Here is a 23,893-nt window from a genome sequence, read left to right on the forward strand (position 1 = left end):
AATCCTAACCAAGCCTGTGCCTCCAGTCCGTCTGGGTGGCGTCCCATCATTCGTGGGCCTTCTGGGGACTTTGTTGTGGTGTGTGTGTTGTTGGGGGGCCACAAGTTTAACACACAAACTTGTTTTGGACACAACAATAAACAGGAGTCGGAGAAACATCAAAGCAAACATTTTAATGCTTTCAAAACACACTACAATACTTACCTGTGTGGTTGTCCACGTTGTGATGAACGTCGAGTAGACCCATCACAATGTTAGGATCTAATTTGGCGAGTCCACGTTGTGATGAACGTCGAGTAGACCCATCACAATGTTAGGATCTTATTTGGAGAGTCAAACATCGACACTGCAGTGTTGAGCGTGAGCCCCGCCCACTGCAGACCTCCTATAAATTCTCCTCCTGCTCAAAACGGCTCAGTACTCTCCAGCAGGTGAATGGAGCACATCCTGCTGTAGAGAAAAATAGAGTTGCCGTTAGTCTAGGGGATTAGAAGGGCCCCACCTACTAGGGAATTAGAAGTGTCCCAGTAGGCACAGACTCGCAGTTAAAAAGATGTTTACATCCTGCAATCAGTGCAAAGCCAGCCTGAAGAGGTCAAGAGACCGAAACGCGTCGCTGGATGGCAGGACCAGTCATGTCCGCTACTAATTTGGCTGTTGGTGTCTGACGCAGCATGCGCACCTTTCAGGGTCTTCGGGGGGTTCCGGGGTTGGTGTGGGCGTCGCCCGGGCGGGCTGCAGACGGACTGTGCATTCCCCTTCCCCCAATCCTAACCCTAACCATAATCCTAACCAAGCCTGTGCCTCCAGTCCGTCTGGGTGGCGTCCCATCATTCGTGGGCCTTCTGGGGACTTTGTTGTGGTGTGTGTGTTGTTGGGGGGCCACAAGTTTAACACACAAACTTGTTTTGGACACAACAATAAACAGGAGTCGGAGAAACATCAAAGCAAACATTTTAATGCTTTCAAAACACACTACAATACTTACCTGTGTGGTTGTCCACGTTGTGATGAACGTCGAGTAGACCCATCACAATGTTAGGATCTAATTTGGCGAGTCCACGTTGTGATGAACGTCGAGTAGACCCATCACAATGTTAGGATCTTATTTGGAGAGTCAAACATCGACACTGCAGTGTTGAGCGTGAGCCCCGCCCACTGCAGACCTCCTATAAATTCTCCTCCTGCTCAAAACGGCTCAGTACTCTCCAGCAGGTGAATGGAGCACATCCTGCTGTAGAGAAAAATAGAGTTGCCGTTAGTCTAGGGGATTAGAAGGGCCCCACCTACTAGGGAATTAGAAGTGTCCCAGTAGGCACAGACTCGCAGTTAAAAAGATGTTTACATCCTGCAATCAGTGCAAAGCCAGCCTGAAGAGGTCAAGAGACCGAAACGCGTCGCTGGATGGCAGGACCAGTCATGTCCGCTACTAATTTGGCTGTTGGTGTCTGACGCAGCATGCGCACCTTTCAGGGTCTTCGGGGGGTTCCGGGGTTGGTGTGGGCGTCGCCCGGGCGGGCTGCAGACGGACTGTGCATTCCCCTTCCCCCAATCCTAACCCTAACCATAATCCTAACCAAGCCTGTGCCTCCAGTCCGTCTGGGTGGCGTCCCATCATTCGTGGGCCTTCTGGGGACTTTGTTGTGGTGTGTGTGTTGTTGGGGGGCCACAAGTTTAACACACAAACTTGTTTTGGACACAACAATAAACAGGAGTCGGAGAAACATCAAAGCAAACATTTTAATGCTTTCAAAACACACTACAATACTTACCTGTGTGGTTGTCCACGTTGTGATGAACGTCGAGTAGACCCATCACAATGTTAGGATCTAATTTGGCGAGTCCACGTTGTGATGAACGTCGAGTAGACCCATCACAATGTTAGGATCTTATTTGGAGAGTCAAACATCGACACTGCAGTGTTGAGCGTGAGCCCCGCCCACTGCAGACCTCCTATAAATTCTCCTCCTGCTCAAAACGGCTCAGTACTCTCCAGCAGGTGAATGGAGCACATCCTGCTGTAGAGAAAAATAGAGTTGCCGTTAGTCTAGGGGATTAGAAGGGCCCCACCTACTAGGGAATTAGAAGTGTCCCAGTAGGCACAGACTCGCAGTTAAAAAGATGTTTACATCCTGCAATCAGTGCAAAGCCAGCCTGAAGAGGTCAAGAGACCGAAACGCGTCGCTGGATGGCAGGACCAGTCATGTCCGCTACTAATTTGGCTGTTGGTGTCTGACGCAGCATGCGCACCTTTCAGGGTCTTCGGGGGGTTCCGGGGTTGGTGTGGGCGTCGCCCGGGCGGGCTGCAGACGGACTGTGCATTCCCCTTCCCCCAATCCTAACCCTAACCATAATCCTAACCAAGCCTGTGCCTCCAGTCCGTCTGGGTGGCGTCCCATCATTCGTGGGCCTTCTGGGGACTTTGTTGTGGTGTGTGTGTTGTTGGGGGGCCACAAGTTTAACACACAAACTTGTTTTGGACACAACAATAAACAGGAGTCGGAGAAACATCAAAGCAAACATTTTAATGCTTTCAAAACACACTACAATACTTACCTGTGTGGTTGTCCACGTTGTGATGAACGTCGAGTAGACCCATCACAATGTTAGGATCTAATTTGGCGAGTCCACGTTGTGATGAACGTCGAGTAGACCCATCACAATGTTAGGATCTTATTTGGAGAGTCAAACATCGACACTGCAGTGTTGAGCGTGAGCCCCGCCCACTGCAGACCTCCTATAAATTCTCCTCCTGCTCAAAACGGCTCAGTACTCTCCAGCAGGTGAATGGAGCACATCCTGCTGTAGAGAAAAATAGAGTTGCCGTTAGTCTAGGGGATTAGAAGGGCCCCACCTACTAGGGAATTAGAAGTGTCCCAGTAGGCACAGACTCGCAGTTAAAAAGATGTTTACATCCTGCAATCAGTGCAAAGCCAGCCTGAAGAGGTCAAGAGACCGAAACGCGTCGCTGGATGGCAGGACCAGTCATGTCCGCTACTAATTTGGCTGTTGGTGTCTGACGCAGCATGCGCACCTTTCAGGGTCTTCGGGGGGTTCCGGGGTTGGTGTGGGCGTCGCCCGGGCGGGCTGCAGACGGACTGTGCATTCCCCTTCCCCCAATCCTAACCCTAACCATAATCCTAACCAAGCCTGTGCCTCCAGTCCGTCTGGGTGGCGTCCCATCATTCGTGGGCCTTCTGGGGACTTTGTTGTGGTGTGTGTGTTGTTGGGGGGCCACAAGTTTAACACACAAACTTGTTTTGGACACAACAATAAACAGGAGTCGGAGAAACATCAAAGCAAACATTTTAATGCTTTCAAAACACACTACAATACTTACCTGTGTGGTTGTCCACGTTGTGATGAACGTCGAGTAGACCCATCACAATGTTAGGATCTAATTTGGCGAGTCCACGTTGTGATGAACGTCGAGTAGACCCATCACAATGTTAGGATCTTATTTGGAGAGTCAAACATCGACACTGCAGTGTTGAGCGTGAGCCCCGCCCACTGCAGACCTCCTATAAATTCTCCTCCTGCTCAAAACGGCTCAGTACTCTCCAGCAGGTGAATGGAGCACATCCTGCTGTAGAGAAAAATAGAGTTGCCGTTAGTCTAGGGGATTAGAAGGGCCCCACCTACTAGGGAATTAGAAGTGTCCCAGTAGGCACAGACTCGCAGTTAAAAAGATGTTTACATCCTGCAATCAGTGCAAAGCCAGCCTGAAGAGGTCAAGAGACCGAAACGCGTCGCTGGATGGCAGGACCAGTCATGTCCGCTACTAATTTGGCTGTTGGTGTCTGACGCAGCATGCGCACCTTTCAGGGTCTTCGGGGGGTTCCGGGGTTGGTGTGGGCGTCGCCCGGGCGGGCTGCAGACGGACTGTGCATTCCCCTTCCCCCAATCCTAACCCTAACCATAATCCTAACCAAGCCTGTGCCTCCAGTCCGTCTGGGTGGCGTCCCATCATTCGTGGGCCTTCTGGGGACTTTGTTGTGGTGTGTGTGTTGTTGGGGGGCCACAAGTTTAACACACAAACTTGTTTTGGACACAACAATAAACAGGAGTCGGAGAAACATCAAAGCAAACATTTTAATGCTTTCAAAACACACTACAATACTTACCTGTGTGGTTGTCCACGTTGTGATGAACGTCGAGTAGACCCATCACAATGTTAGGATCTAATTTGGCGAGTCCACGTTGTGATGAACGTCGAGTAGACCCATCACAATGTTAGGATCTTATTTGGAGAGTCAAACATCGACACTGCAGTGTTGAGCGTGAGCCCCGCCCACTGCAGACCTCCTATAAATTCTCCTCCTGCTCAAAACGGCTCAGTACTCTCCAGCAGGTGAATGGAGCACATCCTGCTGTAGAGAAAAATAGAGTTGCCGTTAGTCTAGGGGATTAGAAGGGCCCCACCTACTAGGGAATTAGAAGTGTCCCAGTAGGCACAGACTCGCAGTTAAAAAGATGTTTACATCCTGCAATCAGTGCAAAGCCAGCCTGAAGAGGTCAAGAGACCGAAACGCGTCGCTGGATGGCAGGACCAGTCATGTCCGCTACTAATTTGGCTGTTGGTGTCTGACGCAGCATGCGCACCTTTCAGGGTCTTCGGGGGGTTCCGGGGTTGGTGTGGGCGTCGCCCGGGCGGGCTGCAGACGGACTGTGCATTCCCCTTCCCCCAATCCTAACCCTAACCATAATCCTAACCAAGCCTGTGCCTCCAGTCCGTCTGGGTGGCGTCCCATCATTCGTGGGCCTTCTGGGGACTTTGTTGTGGTGTGTGTGTTGTTGGGGGGCCACAAGTTTAACACACAAACTTGTTTTGGACACAACAATAAACAGGAGTCGGAGAAACATCAAAGCAAACATTTTAATGCTTTCAAAACACACTACAATACTTACCTGTGTGGTTGTCCACGTTGTGATGAACGTCGAGTAGACCCATCACAATGTTAGGATCTAATTTGGCGAGTCCACGTTGTGATGAACGTCGAGTAGACCCATCACAATGTTAGGATCTTATTTGGAGAGTCAAACATCGACACTGCAGTGTTGAGCGTGAGCCCCGCCCACTGCAGACCTCCTATAAATTCTCCTCCTGCTCAAAACGGCTCAGTACTCTCCAGCAGGTGAATGGAGCACATCCTGCTGTAGAGAAAAATAGAGTTGCCGTTAGTCTAGGGGATTAGAAGGGCCCCACCTACTAGGGAATTAGAAGTGTCCCAGTAGGCACAGACTCGCAGTTAAAAAGATGTTTACATCCTGCAATCAGTGCAAAGCCAGCCTGAAGAGGTCAAGAGACCGAAACGCGTCGCTGGATGGCAGGACCAGTCATGTCCGCTACTAATTTGGCTGTTGGTGTCTGACGCAGCATGCGCACCTTTCAGGGTCTTCGGGGGGTTCCGGGGTTGGTGTGGGCGTCGCCCGGGCGGGCTGCAGACGGACTGTGCATTCCCCTTCCCCCAATCCTAACCCTAACCATAATCCTAACCAAGCCTGTGCCTCCAGTCCGTCTGGGTGGCGTCCCATCATTCGTGGGCCTTCTGGGGACTTTGTTGTGGTGTGTGTGTTGTTGGGGGGCCACAAGTTTAACACACAAACTTGTTTTGGACACAACAATAAACAGGAGTCGGAGAAACATCAAAGCAAACATTTTAATGCTTTCAAAACACACTACAATACTTACCTGTGTGGTTGTCCACGTTGTGATGAACGTCGAGTAGACCCATCACAATGTTAGGATCTAATTTGGCGAGTCCACGTTGTGATGAACGTCGAGTAGACCCATCACAATGTTAGGATCTTATTTGGAGAGTCAAACATCGACACTGCAGTGTTGAGCGTGAGCCCCGCCCACTGCAGACCTCCTATAAATTCTCCTCCTGCTCAAAACGGCTCAGTACTCTCCAGCAGGTGAATGGAGCACATCCTGCTGTAGAGAAAAATAGAGTTGCCGTTAGTCTAGGGGATTAGAAGGGCCCCACCTACTAGGGAATTAGAAGTGTCCCAGTAGGCACAGACTCGCAGTTAAAAAGATGTTTACATCCTGCAATCAGTGCAAAGCCAGCCTGAAGAGGTCAAGAGACCGAAACGCGTCGCTGGATGGCAGGACCAGTCATGTCCGCTACTAATTTGGCTGTTGGTGTCTGACGCAGCATGCGCACCTTTCAGGGTCTTCGGGGGGTTCCGGGGTTGGTGTGGGCGTCGCCCGGGCGGGCTGCAGACGGACTGTGCATTCCCCTTCCCCCAATCCTAACCCTAACCATAATCCTAACCAAGCCTGTGCCTCCAGTCCGTCTGGGTGGCGTCCCATCATTCGTGGGCCTTCTGGGGACTTTGTTGTGGTGTGTGTGTTGTTGGGGGGCCACAAGTTTAACACACAAACTTGTTTTGGACACAACAATAAACAGGAGTCGGAGAAACATCAAAGCAAACATTTTAATGCTTTCAAAACACACTACAATACTTACCTGTGTGGTTGTCCACGTTGTGATGAACGTCGAGTAGACCCATCACAATGTTAGGATCTAATTTGGCGAGTCCACGTTGTGATGAACGTCGAGTAGACCCATCACAATGTTAGGATCTTATTTGGAGAGTCAAACATCGACACTGCAGTGTTGAGCGTGAGCCCCGCCCACTGCAGACCTCCTATAAATTCTCCTCCTGCTCAAAACGGCTCAGTACTCTCCAGCAGGTGAATGGAGCACATCCTGCTGTAGAGAAAAATAGAGTTGCCGTTAGTCTAGGGGATTAGAAGGGCCCCACCTACTAGGGAATTAGAAGTGTCCCAGTAGGCACAGACTCGCAGTTAAAAAGATGTTTACATCCTGCAATCAGTGCAAAGCCAGCCTGAAGAGGTCAAGAGACCGAAACGCGTCGCTGGATGGCAGGACCAGTCATGTCCGCTACTAATTTGGCTGTTGGTGTCTGACGCAGCATGCGCACCTTTCAGGGTCTTCGGGGGGTTCCGGGGTTGGTGTGGGCGTCGCCCGGGCGGGCTGCAGACGGACTGTGCATTCCCCTTCCCCCAATCCTAACCCTAACCATAATCCTAACCAAGCCTGTGCCTCCAGTCCGTCTGGGTGGCGTCCCATCATTCGTGGGCCTTCTGGGGACTTTGTTGTGGTGTGTGTGTTGTTGGGGGGCCACAAGTTTAACACACAAACTTGTTTTGGACACAACAATAAACAGGAGTCGGAGAAACATCAAAGCAAACATTTTAATGCTTTCAAAACACACTACAATACTTACCTGTGTGGTTGTCCACGTTGTGATGAACGTCGAGTAGACCCATCACAATGTTAGGATCTAATTTGGCGAGTCCACGTTGTGATGAACGTCGAGTAGACCCATCACAATGTTAGGATCTTATTTGGAGAGTCAAACATCGACACTGCAGTGTTGAGCGTGAGCCCCGCCCACTGCAGACCTCCTATAAATTCTCCTCCTGCTCAAAACGGCTCAGTACTCTCCAGCAGGTGAATGGAGCACATCCTGCTGTAGAGAAAAATAGAGTTGCCGTTAGTCTAGGGGATTAGAAGGGCCCCACCTACTAGGGAATTAGAAGTGTCCCAGTAGGCACAGACTCGCAGTTAAAAAGATGTTTACATCCTGCAATCAGTGCAAAGCCAGCCTGAAGAGGTCAAGAGACCGAAACGCGTCGCTGGATGGCAGGACCAGTCATGTCCGCTACTAATTTGGCTGTTGGTGTCTGACGCAGCATGCGCACCTTTCAGGGTCTTCGGGGGGTTCCGGGGTTGGTGTGGGCGTCGCCCGGGCGGGCTGCAGACGGACTGTGCATTCCCCTTCCCCCAATCCTAACCCTAACCATAATCCTAACCAAGCCTGTGCCTCCAGTCCGTCTGGGTGGCGTCCCATCATTCGTGGGCCTTCTGGGGACTTTGTTGTGGTGTGTGTGTTGTTGGGGGGCCACAAGTTTAACACACAAACTTGTTTTGGACACAACAATAAACAGGAGTCGGAGAAACATCAAAGCAAACATTTTAATGCTTTCAAAACACACTACAATACTTACCTGTGTGGTTGTCCACGTTGTGATGAACGTCGAGTAGACCCATCACAATGTTAGGATCTAATTTGGCGAGTCCACGTTGTGATGAACGTCGAGTAGACCCATCACAATGTTAGGATCTTATTTGGAGAGTCAAACATCGACACTGCAGTGTTGAGCGTGAGCCCCGCCCACTGCAGACCTCCTATAAATTCTCCTCCTGCTCAAAACGGCTCAGTACTCTCCAGCAGGTGAATGGAGCACATCCTGCTGTAGAGAAAAATAGAGTTGCCGTTAGTCTAGGGGATTAGAAGGGCCCCACCTACTAGGGAATTAGAAGTGTCCCAGTAGGCACAGACTCGCAGTTAAAAAGATGTTTACATCCTGCAATCAGTGCAAAGCCAGCCTGAAGAGGTCAAGAGACCGAAACGCGTCGCTGGATGGCAGGACCAGTCATGTCCGCTACTAATTTGGCTGTTGGTGTCTGACGCAGCATGCGCACCTTTCAGGGTCTTCGGGGGGTTCCGGGGTTGGTGTGGGCGTCGCCCGGGCGGGCTGCAGACGGACTGTGCATTCCCCTTCCCCCAATCCTAACCCTAACCATAATCCTAACCAAGCCTGTGCCTCCAGTCCGTCTGGGTGGCGTCCCATCATTCGTGGGCCTTCTGGGGACTTTGTTGTGGTGTGTGTGTTGTTGGGGGGCCACAAGTTTAACACACAAACTTGTTTTGGACACAACAATAAACAGGAGTCGGAGAAACATCAAAGCAAACATTTTAATGCTTTCAAAACACACTACAATACTTACCTGTGTGGTTGTCCACGTTGTGATGAACGTCGAGTAGACCCATCACAATGTTAGGATCTAATTTGGCGAGTCCACGTTGTGATGAACGTCGAGTAGACCCATCACAATGTTAGGATCTTATTTGGAGAGTCAAACATCGACACTGCAGTGTTGAGCGTGAGCCCCGCCCACTGCAGACCTCCTATAAATTCTCCTCCTGCTCAAAACGGCTCAGTACTCTCCAGCAGGTGAATGGAGCACATCCTGCTGTAGAGAAAAATAGAGTTGCCGTTAGTCTAGGGGATTAGAAGGGCCCCACCTACTAGGGAATTAGAAGTGTCCCAGTAGGCACAGACTCGCAGTTAAAAAGATGTTTACATCCTGCAATCAGTGCAAAGCCAGCCTGAAGAGGTCAAGAGACCGAAACGCGTCGCTGGATGGCAGGACCAGTCATGTCCGCTACTAATTTGGCTGTTGGTGTCTGACGCAGCATGCGCACCTTTCAGGGTCTTCGGGGGGTTCCGGGGTTGGTGTGGGCGTCGCCCGGGCGGGCTGCAGACGGACTGTGCATTCCCCTTCCCCCAATCCTAACCCTAACCATAATCCTAACCAAGCCTGTGCCTCCAGTCCGTCTGGGTGGCGTCCCATCATTCGTGGGCCTTCTGGGGACTTTGTTGTGGTGTGTGTGTTGTTGGGGGGCCACAAGTTTAACACACAAACTTGTTTTGGACACAACAATAAACAGGAGTCGGAGAAACATCAAAGCAAACATTTTAATGCTTTCAAAACACACTACAATACTTACCTGTGTGGTTGTCCACGTTGTGATGAACGTCGAGTAGACCCATCACAATGTTAGGATCTAATTTGGCGAGTCCACGTTGTGATGAACGTCGAGTAGACCCATCACAATGTTAGGATCTTATTTGGAGAGTCAAACATCGACACTGCAGTGTTGAGCGTGAGCCCCGCCCACTGCAGACCTCCTATAAATTCTCCTCCTGCTCAAAACGGCTCAGTACTCTCCAGCAGGTGAATGGAGCACATCCTGCTGTAGAGAAAAATAGAGTTGCCGTTAGTCTAGGGGATTAGAAGGGCCCCACCTACTAGGGAATTAGAAGTGTCCCAGTAGGCACAGACTCGCAGTTAAAAAGATGTTTACATCCTGCAATCAGTGCAAAGCCAGCCTGAAGAGGTCAAGAGACCGAAACGCGTCGCTGGATGGCAGGACCAGTCATGTCCGCTACTAATTTGGCTGTTGGTGTCTGACGCAGCATGCGCACCTTTCAGGGTCTTCGGGGGGTTCCGGGGTTGGTGTGGGCGTCGCCCGGGCGGGCTGCAGACGGACTGTGCATTCCCCTTCCCCCAATCCTAACCCTAACCATAATCCTAACCAAGCCTGTGCCTCCAGTCCGTCTGGGTGGCGTCCCATCATTCGTGGGCCTTCTGGGGACTTTGTTGTGGTGTGTGTGTTGTTGGGGGGCCACAAGTTTAACACACAAACTTGTTTTGGACACAACAATAAACAGGAGTCGGAGAAACATCAAAGCAAACATTTTAATGCTTTCAAAACACACTACAATACTTACCTGTGTGGTTGTCCACGTTGTGATGAACGTCGAGTAGACCCATCACAATGTTAGGATCTAATTTGGCGAGTCCACGTTGTGATGAACGTCGAGTAGACCCATCACAATGTTAGGATCTTATTTGGAGAGTCAAACATCGACACTGCAGTGTTGAGCGTGAGCCCCGCCCACTGCAGACCTCCTATAAATTCTCCTCCTGCTCAAAACGGCTCAGTACTCTCCAGCAGGTGAATGGAGCACATCCTGCTGTAGAGAAAAATAGAGTTGCCGTTAGTCTAGGGGATTAGAAGGGCCCCACCTACTAGGGAATTAGAAGTGTCCCAGTAGGCACAGACTCGCAGTTAAAAAGATGTTTACATCCTGCAATCAGTGCAAAGCCAGCCTGAAGAGGTCAAGAGACCGAAACGCGTCGCTGGATGGCAGGACCAGTCATGTCCGCTACTAATTTGGCTGTTGGTGTCTGACGCAGCATGCGCACCTTTCAGGGTCTTCGGGGGGTTCCGGGGTTGGTGTGGGCGTCGCCCGGGCGGGCTGCAGACGGACTGTGCATTCCCCTTCCCCCAATCCTAACCCTAACCATAATCCTAACCAAGCCTGTGCCTCCAGTCCGTCTGGGTGGCGTCCCATCATTCGTGGGCCTTCTGGGGACTTTGTTGTGGTGTGTGTGTTGTTGGGGGGCCACAAGTTTAACACACAAACTTGTTTTGGACACAACAATAAACAGGAGTCGGAGAAACATCAAAGCAAACATTTTAATGCTTTCAAAACACACTACAATACTTACCTGTGTGGTTGTCCACGTTGTGATGAACGTCGAGTAGACCCATCACAATGTTAGGATCTAATTTGGCGAGTCCACGTTGTGATGAACGTCGAGTAGACCCATCACAATGTTAGGATCTTATTTGGAGAGTCAAACATCGACACTGCAGTGTTGAGCGTGAGCCCCGCCCACTGCAGACCTCCTATAAATTCTCCTCCTGCTCAAAACGGCTCAGTACTCTCCAGCAGGTGAATGGAGCACATCCTGCTGTAGAGAAAAATAGAGTTGCCGTTAGTCTAGGGGATTAGAAGGGCCCCACCTACTAGGGAATTAGAAGTGTCCCAGTAGGCACAGACTCGCAGTTAAAAAGATGTTTACATCCTGCAATCAGTGCAAAGCCAGCCTGAAGAGGTCAAGAGACCGAAACGCGTCGCTGGATGGCAGGACCAGTCATGTCCGCTACTAATTTGGCTGTTGGTGTCTGACGCAGCATGCGCACCTTTCAGGGTCTTCGGGGGGTTCCGGGGTTGGTGTGGGCGTCGCCCGGGCGGGCTGCAGACGGACTGTGCATTCCCCTTCCCCCAATCCTAACCCTAACCATAATCCTAACCAAGCCTGTGCCTCCAGTCCGTCTGGGTGGCGTCCCATCATTCGTGGGCCTTCTGGGGACTTTGTTGTGGTGTGTGTGTTGTTGGGGGGCCACAAGTTTAACACACAAACTTGTTTTGGACACAACAATAAACAGGAGTCGGAGAAACATCAAAGCAAACATTTTAATGCTTTCAAAACACACTACAATACTTACCTGTGTGGTTGTCCACGTTGTGATGAACGTCGAGTAGACCCATCACAATGTTAGGATCTAATTTGGCGAGTCCACGTTGTGATGAACGTCGAGTAGACCCATCACAATGTTAGGATCTTATTTGGAGAGTCAAACATCGACACTGCAGTGTTGAGCGTGAGCCCCGCCCACTGCAGACCTCCTATAAATTCTCCTCCTGCTCAAAACGGCTCAGTACTCTCCAGCAGGTGAATGGAGCACATCCTGCTGTAGAGAAAAATAGAGTTGCCGTTAGTCTAGGGGATTAGAAGGGCCCCACCTACTAGGGAATTAGAAGTGTCCCAGTAGGCACAGACTCGCAGTTAAAAAGATGTTTACATCCTGCAATCAGTGCAAAGCCAGCCTGAAGAGGTCAAGAGACCGAAACGCGTCGCTGGATGGCAGGACCAGTCATGTCCGCTACTAATTTGGCTGTTGGTGTCTGACGCAGCATGCGCACCTTTCAGGGTCTTCGGGGGGTTCCGGGGTTGGTGTGGGCGTCGCCCGGGCGGGCTGCAGACGGACTGTGCATTCCCCTTCCCCCAATCCTAACCCTAACCATAATCCTAACCAAGCCTGTGCCTCCAGTCCGTCTGGGTGGCGTCCCATCATTCGTGGGCCTTCTGGGGACTTTGTTGTGGTGTGTGTGTTGTTGGGGGGCCACAAGTTTAACACACAAACTTGTTTTGGACACAACAATAAACAGGAGTCGGAGAAACATCAAAGCAAACATTTTAATGCTTTCAAAACACACTACAATACTTACCTGTGTGGTTGTCCACGTTGTGATGAACGTCGAGTAGACCCATCACAATGTTAGGATCTAATTTGGCGAGTCCACGTTGTGATGAACGTCGAGTAGACCCATCACAATGTTAGGATCTTATTTGGAGAGTCAAACATCGACACTGCAGTGTTGAGCGTGAGCCCCGCCCACTGCAGACCTCCTATAAATTCTCCTCCTGCTCAAAACGGCTCAGTACTCTCCAGCAGGTGAATGGAGCACATCCTGCTGTAGAGAAAAATAGAGTTGCCGTTAGTCTAGGGGATTAGAAGGGCCCCACCTACTAGGGAATTAGAAGTGTCCCAGTAGGCACAGACTCGCAGTTAAAAAGATGTTTACATCCTGCAATCAGTGCAAAGCCAGCCTGAAGAGGTCAAGAGACCGAAACGCGTCGCTGGATGGCAGGACCAGTCATGTCCGCTACTAATTTGGCTGTTGGTGTCTGACGCAGCATGCGCACCTTTCAGGGTCTTCGGGGGGTTCCGGGGTTGGTGTGGGCGTCGCCCGGGCGGGCTGCAGACGGACTGTGCATTCCCCTTCCCCCAATCCTAACCCTAACCATAATCCTAACCAAGCCTGTGCCTCCAGTCCGTCTGGGTGGCGTCCCATCATTCGTGGGCCTTCTGGGGACTTTGTTGTGGTGTGTGTGTTGTTGGGGGGCCACAAGTTTAACACACAAACTTGTTTTGGACACAACAATAAACAGGAGTCGGAGAAACATCAAAGCAAACATTTTAATGCTTTCAAAACACACTACAATACTTACCTGTGTGGTTGTCCACGTTGTGATGAACGTCGAGTAGACCCATCACAATGTTAGGATCTAATTTGGCGAGTCCACGTTGTGATGAACGTCGAGTAGACCCATCACAATGTTAGGATCTTATTTGGAGAGTCAAACATCGACACTGCAGTGTTGAGCGTGAGCCCCGCCCACTGCAGACCTCCTATAAATTCTCCTCCTGCTCAAAACGGCTCAGTACTCTCCAGCAGGTGAATGGAGCACATCCTGCTGTAGAGAAAAATAGAGTTGCCGTTAGTCTAGGGGATTAGAAGGGCCCCACCTACTAGGGAATTAGAAGTGTCCCAGTAGGCACAGACTCGCAGTTAAAAAGATGTTTACATCCTGCAATCAGTGCAAAGCCAGCCTGAAGAGGTCAAGAGACCGAAACGCGTCGCTGGATGGCAGGACCAGTCATGTCCGCTACTAATTTGGCTGTTGGTGTCTGACGCAGCATGCGCACCTTTCAGGGTCTTCGGGGGGTTCCGGGGTTGGTGTGGGCGTCGCCCGGGCGGGCTGCAGACGGACTGTGCATTCCCCTTCCCCCAATCCTAACCCTAACCATAATCCTAACCAAGCCTGTGCCTCCAGTCCGTCTGGGTGGCGTCCCATCATTCGTGGGCCTTCTGGGGACTTTGTTGTGGTGTGTGTGTTGTTGGGGGGCCACAAGTTTAACACACAAACTTGTTTTGGACACAACAATAAACAGGAGTCGGAGAAACATCAAAGCAAACATTTTAATGCTTTCAAAACACACTACAATACTTACCTGTGTGGTTGTCCACGTTGTGATGAACGTCGAGTAGACCCATCACAATGTTAGGATCTAATTTGGCGAGTCCACGTTGTGATGAACGTCGAGTAGACCCATCACAATGTTAGGATCTTATTTGGAGAGTCAAACATCGACACTGCAGTGTTGAGCGTGAGCCCCGCCCACTGCAGACCTCCTATAAATTCTCCTCCTGCTCAAAACGGCTCAGTACTCTCCAGCAGGTGAATGGAGCACATCCTGCTGTAGAGAAAAATAGAGTTGCCGTTAGTCTAGGGGATTAGAAGGGCCCCACCTACTAGGGAATTAGAAGTGTCCCAGTAGGCACAGACTCGCAGTTAAAAAGATGTTTACATCCTGCAATCAGTGCAAAGCCAGCCTGAAGAGGTCAAGAGACCGAAACGCGTCGCTGGATGGCAGGACCAGTCATGTCCGCTACTAATTTGGCTGTTGGTGTCTGACGCAGCATGCGCACCTTTCAGGGTCTTCGGGGGGTTCCGGGGTTGGTGTGGGCGTCGCCCGGGCGGGCTGCAGACGGACTGTGCATTCCCCTTCCCCCAATCCTAACCCTAACCATAATCCTAACCAAGCCTGTGCCTCCAGTCCGTCTGGGTGGCGTCCCATCATTCGTGGGCCTTCTGGGGACTTTGTTGTGGTGTGTGTGTTGTTGGGGGGCCACAAGTTTAACACACAAACTTGTTTTGGACACAACAATAAACAGGAGTCGGAGAAACATCAAAGCAAACATTTTAATGCTTTCAAAACACACTACAATACTTACCTGTGTGGTTGTCCACGTTGTGATGAACGTCGAGTAGACCCATCACAATGTTAGGATCTAATTTGGCGAGTCCACGTTGTGATGAACGTCGAGTAGACCCATCACAATGTTAGGATCTTATTTGGAGAGTCAAACATCGACACTGCAGTGTTGAGCGTGAGCCCCGCCCACTGCAGACCTCCTATAAATTCTCCTCCTGCTCAAAACGGCTCAGTACTCTCCAGCAGGTGAATGGAGCACATCCTGCTGTAGAGAAAAATAGAGTTGCCGTTAGTCTAGGGGATTAGAAGGGCCCCACCTACTAGGGAATTAGAAGTGTCCCAGTAGGCACAGACTCGCAGTTAAAAAGATGTTTACATCCTGCAATCAGTGCAAAGCCAGCCTGAAGAGGTCAAGAGACCGAAACGCGTCGCTGGATGGCAGGACCAGTCATGTCCGCTACTAATTTGGCTGTTGGTGTCTGACGCAGCATGCGCACCTTTCAGGGTCTTCGGGGGGTTCCGGGGTTGGTGTGGGCGTCGCCCGGGCGGGCTGCAGACGGACTGTGCATTCCCCTTCCCCCAATCCTAACCCTAACCATAATCCTAAACCCTAACCCTAACCCTAACCCTAACCCTAACCCTAACCCTAACCCTAACCCTAACCCTAACCCTAACCCTAACCCTAACCCTAACCCTAACCCTAACCCTAACCCTAACCCTAACCCTAACCCTAACCCTAACCCTAACCCTAACCCTCTCTCTCTCTCTCTCTCTCTCTCTCTCTCTCTCTATCTCACTCTCTCTCTCTCCTAACCCTAAACCCCAACCCCAACCACAAACCTGACACGCCAGTGCCTCCGGCCTTGTTTCGGGTGGCGTCCTGCCTGCGATGATTGTCACTCTGGGTGGCCTGCTCGGTGAGTACAAATCGTTTCACAGTGCGGGTGTCGTGACGTTACAACAAGTCGAACTTTTAGACTTGATTTGAACACATTCCAAATGGAGGGAAAGGTATATCAAAGCAAACATTTTATTGCTTTGGTCAAACATTCCGATAGTCCACGGCGTGTTTGTCCACTATGTGTTGCACATAATATGTCGATTTGACGCTTCACATATGTAGGATGTTATTTTGAGAGTCTTTTGACTCCGCTGTAGTTGTGAGCACTAGCCACGCCCACTGCAGCACACTATATAACCTCCTCCATTTGGAGCCCAGGCTCATTCCCTCTCCGGCAGTTCATGAGATACCCTCCTGCCCGAGGACACATAGGGAAGCCGTCTCGACCACGGGGTTTCAAGGAAGCACCCTTTACCCACTGGAGAAGGAGAAGAGCTCCAGTGGGCGTGGCCCAGCCAGCCTGACGAGGCCTGAAAGGCCGAAACGCGCGTCGCTGGATATTATCCGCATGTGTTTGTCACTTCATTTAAAGCCCCGATTCGATTTCTTCCAGGGTCCTTGGGGTGGCCATCGTTCGGCTTGGCGTCGCCTGGACAGGTTGTGATGGAGCGAGCACACCCTCCTCTTCTCTCTTTTCTTTTTTTCACACTCTCTCTCTCTCTATCCCTCTCCCTCTCCTCTCCTAAACCTAACCTTTACTCTCTCCTCTCCTAAACCTAACCTTTACTCTCTCTCTCATCTCACTCTCTCTCTCTCTCTCTCACTCACTCTCTCTCTCTCTCTCTCTCTCTCTCTCTCTCTCTCTCTCTCTCTCTATCTCACTCTCTCTCTCTCCTAACCCTAACCCCAACCCCAACCACAAACCTGACACGCCAGTGCCTCCGGCCTTGTTTCGGGTGGCGTCCTGCCTGCGATGATTGTCACTCTGGGTGGCCTGCTCGGTGAGTACAAATCGTTTCACAGTGCGGGTGTCGTGACGTTACAACAAGTCGAACTTTTAGACTTGATTTGAACACATTCCAAATGGAGGGAAAGGTATATCAAAGCAAACATTTTATTGCTTTGGTCAAACATTCCGATAGTCCACGGCGTGTTTGTCCACTATGTGTTGCACATAATATGTCGATTTGACGCTTCACATATGTAGGATGTTATTTTGAGAGTCTTTTGACTCCGCTGTAGTTGTGAGCACTAGCCACGCCCACTGCAGCACACTATATAACCTCCTCCATTTGGAGCCCAGGCTCATTCCCTCTCCGGCAGTTCATGAGATACCCTCCTGCCCGAGGACACATAGGGAAGCCGTCTCGACCACGGGGTTTCAAGGAAGCACCCTTTACCCACTGGAGAAGGAGAAGAGCTCCAGTGGGCGTGGCCCAGCCAGCCTGACGAGGCCTGAAAGGCCGAAACGCGCGTCGCTGGATATTATCCGCATGTGTTTGTCACTTCATTTAAAGCCCCGATTCGATTTCTTCCAGGGTCCTTGGGGTGGCCATCGTTCGGCTTGGCGTCGCCTGGACAGGTTGTGATGGAGCGAGCACACCCTCCTCTTCTCTCTTTTCTTTTTTTCACACTCTCTCTCTCTCTATCCCTCTCCCTCTCCTCTCCTAAACCTAACCTTTACTCTCTCCTCTCCTAAACCTAACCTTTACTCTCTCTCTCATCTCACTCTCTCTCTCTCTCTCTCACTCACTCTCTCTCTCTCTCTCTCTCTCTCTCTCTCTCTCTCTCTCTCTCTCTCTATCTCACTCTCTCTCTCTCCTAACCCTAACCCCAACCCCAACCACAAACCTGACACGCCAGTGCCTCCGGCCTTGTTTCGGGTGGCGTCCTGCCTGCGATGATTGTCACTCTGGGTGGCCTGCTCGGTGAGTACAAATCGTTTCACAGTGCGGGTGTCGTGACGTTACAACAAGTCGAACTTTTAGACTTGATTTGAACACATTCCAAATGGAGGGAAAGGTATATCAAAGCAAACATTTTATTGCTTTGGTCAAACATTCCGATAGTCCACGGCGTGTTTGTCCACTATGTGTTGCACATAATATGTCGATTTGACGCTTCACATATGTAGGATGTTATTTTGAGAGTCTTTTGACTCCGCTGTAGTTGTGAGCACTAGCCACGCCCACTGCAGCACACTATATAACCTCCTCCATTTGGAGCCCAGGCTCATTCCCTCTCCGGCAGTTCATGAGATACCCTCCTGCCCGAGGACACATAGGGAAGCCGTCTCGACCACGGGGTTTCAAGGAAGCACCCTTTACCCACTGGAGAAGGAGAAGAGCTCCAGTGGGCGTGGCCCAGCCAGCCTGACGAGGCCTGAAAGGCCGAAACGCGCGTCGCTGGATATTATCCGCATGTGTTTGTCACTTCATTTAAAGCCCCGATTCGATTTCTTCCAGGGTCCTTGGGGTGGCCATCGTTCGGCTTGGCGTCGCCTGGACAGGTTGTGATGGAGCGAGCACACCCTCCTCTTCTCTCTTTTCTTTTTTTCACACTCTCTCTCTCTCTATCCCTCTCCCTCTCCTCTCCTAAACCTAACCTTTACTCTCTCCTCTCCTAAACCTAACCTTTACTCTCTCTCTCATCTCACTCTCTCTCTCTCTCTCTCACTCACTCTCTCTCTCTCTCTCTCTCTCTCTCTCTCTCTCTCTCTCTCTCTCTCTATCTCACTCTCTCTCTCTCCTAACCCTAACCCCAACCCCAACCACAAACCTGACACGCCAGTGCCTCCGGCCTTGTTTCGGGTGGCGTCCTGCCTGCGATGATTGTCACTCTGGGTGGCCTGCTCGGTGAGTACAAATCGTTTCACAGTGCGGGTGTCGTGACGTTACAACAAGTCGAACTTTTAGACTTGATTTGAACACATTCCAAATGGAGGGAAAGGTATATCAAAGCAAACATTTTATTGCTTTGGTCAAACATTCCGATAGTCCACGGCGTGTTTGTCCACTATGTGTTGCACATAATATGTCGATTTGACGCTTCACATATGTAGGATGTTATTTTGAGAGTCTTTTGACTCCGCTGTAGTTGTGAGCACTAGCCACGCCCACTGCAGCACACTATATAACCTCCTCCATTTGGAGCCCAGGCTCATTCCCTCTCCGGCAGTTCATGAGATACCCTCCTGCCCGAGGACACATAGGGAAGCCGTCTCGACCACGGGGTTTCAAGGAAGCACCCTTTACCCACTGGAGAAGGAGAAGAGCTCCAGTGGGCGTGGCCCAGCCAGCCTGACGAGGCCTGAAAGGCCGAAACGCGCGTCGCTGGATATTATCCGCATGTGTTTGTCACTTCATTTAAAGCCCCGATTCGATTTCTTCCAGGGTCCTTGGGGTGGCCATCGTTCGGCTTGGCGTCGCCTGGACAGGTTGTGATGGAGCGAGCACACCCTCCTCTTCTCTCTTTTCTTTTTTTCACACTCTCTCTCTCTCTATCCCTCTCCCTCTCCTCTCCTAAACCTAACCTTTACTCTCTCCTCTCCTAAACCTAACCTTTACTCTCTCTCTCATCTCACTCTCTCTCTCTCTCTCTCACTCACTCTCTCTCTCTCTCTCTCTCTCTCTCTCTCTCTCTCTCTCTCTCTCTATCTCACTCTCTCTCTCTCCTAACCCTAACCCCAACCCCAACCACAAACCTGACACGCCAGTGCCTCCGGCCTTGTTTCGGGTGGCGTCCTGCCTGCGATGATTGTCACTCTGGGTGGCCTGCTCGGTGAGTACAAATCGTTTCACAGTGCGGGTGTCGTGACGTTACAACAAGTCGAACTTTTAGACTTGATTTGAACACATTCCAAATGGAGGGAAAGGTATATCAAAGCAAACATTTTATTGCTTTGGTCAAACATTCCGATAGTCCACGGCGTGTTTGTCCACTATGTGTTGCACATAATATGTCGATTTGACGCTTCACATATGTAGGATGTTATTTTGAGAGTCTTTTGACTCCGCTGTAGTTGTGAGCACTAGCCACGCCCACTGCAGCACACTATATAACCTCCTCCATTTGGAGCCCAGGCTCATTCCCTCTCCGGCAGTTCATGAGATACCCTCCTGCCCGAGGACACATAGGGAAGCCGTCTCGACCACGGGGTTTCAAGGAAGCACCCTTTACCCACTGGAGAAGGAGAAGAGCTCCAGTGGGCGTGGCCCAGCCAGCCTGACGAGGCCTGAAAGGCCGAAACGCGCGTCGCTGGATATTATCCGCATGTGTTTGTCACTTCATTTAAAGCCCCGATTCGATTTCTTCCAGGGTCCTTGGGGTGGCCATCGTTCGGCTTGGCGTCGCCTGGACAGGTTGTGATGGAGCGAGCACACCCTCCTCTTCTCTCTTTTCTTTTTTTCACACTCTCTCTCTCTCTATCCCTCTCCCTCTCCTCTCCTAAACCTAACCTTTACTCTCTCCTCTCCTAAACCTAACCTTTACTCTCTCTCTCATCTCACTCTCTCTCTCTCTCTCTCACTCACTCTCTCTCTCTCTCTCTCTCTCTCTCTCTCTCTCTCTCTCTCTCTCTATCTCACTCTCTCTCTCTCCTAACCCTAACCCCAACCCCAACCACAAACCTGACACGCCAGTGCCTCCGGCCTTGTTTCGGGTGGCGTCCTGCCTGCGATGATTGTCACTCTGGGTGGCCTGCTCGGTGAGTACAAATCGTTTCACAGTGCGGGTGTCGTGACGTTACAACAAGTCGAACTTTTAGACTTGATTTGAACACATTCCAAATGGAGGGAAAGGTATATCAAAGCAAACATTTTATTGCTTTGGTCAAACATTCCGATAGTCCACGGCGTGTTTGTCCACTATGTGTTGCACATAATATGTCGATTTGACGCTTCACATATGTAGGATGTTATTTTGAGAGTCTTTTGACTCCGCTGTAGTTGTGAGCACTAGCCACGCCCACTGCAGCACACTATATAACCTCCTCCATTTGGAGCCCAGGCTCATTCCCTCTCCGGCAGTTCATGAGATACCCTCCTGCCCGAGGACACATAGGGAAGCCGTCTCGACCACGGGGTTTCAAGGAAGCACCCTTTACCCACTGGAGAAGGAGAAGAGCTCCAGTGGGCGTGGCCCAGCCAGCCTGACGAGGCCTGAAAGGCCGAAACGCGCGTCGCTGGATATTATCCGCATGTGTTTGTCACTTCATTTAAAGCCCCGATTCGATTTCTTCCAGGGTCCTTGGGGTGGCCATCGTTCGGCTTGGCGTCGCCTGGACAGGTTGTGATGGAGCGAGCACACCCTCCTCTTCTCTCTTTTCTTTTTTTCACACTCTCTCTCTCTCTATCCCTCTCCCTCTCCTCTCCTAAACCTAACCTTTACTCTCTCCTCTCCTAAACCTAACCTTTACTCTCTCTCTCATCTCACTCTCTCTCTCTCTCTCTCACTCACTCTCTCTCTCTCTCTCTCTCTCTCTCTCTCTCTCTCTCTCTCTCTATCTCACTCTCTCTCTCTCCTAACCCTAACCCCAACCCCAACCACAAACCTGACACGCCAGTGCCTCCGGCCTTGTTTCGGGTGGCGTCCTGCCTGCGATGATTGTCACTCTGGGTGGCCTGCTCGGTGAGTACAAATCGTTTCACAGTGCGGGTGTCGTGACGTTACAACAAGTCGAACTTTTAGACTTGATTTGAACACATTCCAAATGGAGGGAAAGGTATATCAAAGCAAACATTTTATTGCTTTGGTCAAACATTCCGATAGTCCACGGCGTGTTTGTCCACTATGTGTTGCACATAATATGTCGATTTGACGCTTCACATATGTAGGATGTTATTTTGAGAGTCTTTTGACTCCGCTGTAGTTGTGAGCACTAGCCACGCCCACTGCAGCACACTATATAACCTCCTCCATTTGGAGCCCAGGCTCATTCCCTCTCCGGCAGTTCATGAGATACCCTCCTGCCCGAGGACACATAGGGAAGCCGTCTCGACCACGGGGTTTCAAGGAAGCACCCTTTACCCACTGGAGAAGGAGAAGAGCTCCAGTGGGCGTGGCCCAGCCAGCCTGACGAGGCCTGAAAGGCCGAAACGCGCGTCGCTGGATATTATCCGCATGTGTTTGTCACTTCATTTAAAGCCCCGATTCGATTTCTTCCAGGGTCCTTGGGGTGGCCATCGTTCGGCTTGGCGTCGCCTGGACAGGTTGTGATGGAGCGAGCACACCCTCCTCTTCTCTCTTTTCTTTTTTTCACACTCTCTCTCTCTCTATCCCTCTCCCTCTCCTCTCCTAAACCTAACCTTTACTCTCTCCTCTCCTAAACCTAACCTTTACTCTCTCTCTCATCTCACTCTCTCTCTCTCTCTCTCACTCACTCTCTCTCTCTCTCTCTCTCTCTCTCTCTCTCTCTCTCTCTCTCTCTATCTCACTCTCTCTCTCTCCTAACCCTAACCCCAACCCCAACCACAAACCTGACACGCCAGTGCCTCCGGCCTTGTTTCGGGTGGCGTCCTGCCTGCGATGATTGTCACTCTGGGTGGCCTGCTCGGTGAGTACAAATCGTTTCACAGTGCGGGTGTCGTGACGTTACAACAAGTCGAACTTTTAGACTTGATTTGAACACATTCCAAATGGAGGGAAAGGTATATCAAAGCAAACATTTTATTGCTTTGGTCAAACATTCCGATAGTCCACGGCGTGTTTGTCCACTATGTGTTGCACATAATATGTCGATTTGACGCTTCACATATGTAGGATGTTATTTTGAGAGTCTTTTGACTCCGCTGTAGTTGTGAGCACTAGCCACGCCCACTGCAGCACACTATATAACCTCCTCCATTTGGAGCCCAGGCTCATTCCCTCTCCGGCAGTTCATGAGATACCCTCCTGCCCGAGGACACATAGGGAAGCCGTCTCGACCACGGGGTTTCAAGGAAGCACCCTTTACCCACTGGAGAAGGAGAAGAGCTCCAGTGGGCGTGGCCCAGCCAGCCTGACGAGGCCTGAAAGGCCGAAACGCGCGTCGCTGGATATTATCCGCATGTGTTTGTCACTTCATTTAAAGCCCCGATTCGATTTCTTCCAGGGTCCTTGGGGTGGCCATCGTTCGGCTTGGCGTCGCCTGGACAGGTTGTGATGGAGCGAGCACACCCTCCTCTTCTCTCTTTTCTTTTTTTCACACTCTCTCTCTCTCTATCCCTCTCCCTCTCCTCTCCTAAACCTAACCTTTACTCTCTCCTCTCCTAAACCTAACCTTTACTCTCTCTCTCATCTCACTCTCTCTCTCTCTCTCTCACTCACTCTCTCTCTCTCTCTCTCTCTCTCTCTCTCTCTCTCTCTCTCTCTCTCTCTCTATCTCACTCTCTCTCTCTCCTAACCCTAACCCTAACCCTAACCCTAACGGCCACTGGAACCCTGTTTTCCGCCCTGAGGAAGAGGGGGTATTCTAGAACCTTCCTCAGGAGACAATTCAGGTGTTTCCTGGACCCGAAGAAGCCTCCCCTTGGTACACATATGATCCCCTTCATTACCACTTTTTCACCGGCAGCGACACATATCGCTAGAAAAGTGAAGGAAAATTTCAGGACCTTCGTGGAGAAGAGTGAACGACTGAAAGAATATTACCTGGTGTCGGCGTTCCGCAAAAATCCTAGCTTGGGTGAGTTGCTGATCAGGGCCCGAGTCAGTCCCCCCGGGAATCCGCCCTTAACCAGGAGCAACATTCCCCTACAGCACATCCCCTGGCTTTTGAACCGCCACAGCGGTAAAGTCTTCCGGCCGCTGTGCAGAGGACACAAACATTCAAAAAACTGCATCTATGTCATCCTCTGCCAGCGATGTCATGCCATGTATGTTGGTGAGACGGGTAACACCATCGCCACCCGGTTTCACCAACATAAGTACAACATCATCCGACAGAAGAACACTACCACCTACCTGGTACAACATTTTATCCGGCACGGGTGG

The 23,893-nt window shown here is 50.8% G+C and overlaps 1 protein-coding gene across 1 annotated transcript in view; it reads left to right on the forward strand.

Annotated features, from left to right (window-relative positions):
• LOC133548281 (aminopeptidase Ey-like) overlaps positions 1-23,893 on the forward strand; it is a 92,873-nt gene that overhangs the window by 67,704 nt on the left and 1,276 nt on the right. Inside the window, exon 16 of the mRNA XM_061893599.1 lies at positions 23,475-23,866. Coding sequence (XP_061749583.1) covers positions 23,475-23,866 — 392 coding nt within the window. The remainder of the gene's footprint in view (positions 1-23,474; positions 23,867-23,893) is intronic.

Source organism: Nerophis ophidion, linkage group LG02, assembly GCF_033978795.1.
Source record: "Nerophis ophidion isolate RoL-2023_Sa linkage group LG02, RoL_Noph_v1.0, whole genome shotgun sequence".
Classification (NCBI taxonomy): Eukaryota; Metazoa; Chordata; class Actinopteri; order Syngnathiformes; family Syngnathidae; genus Nerophis; species Nerophis ophidion.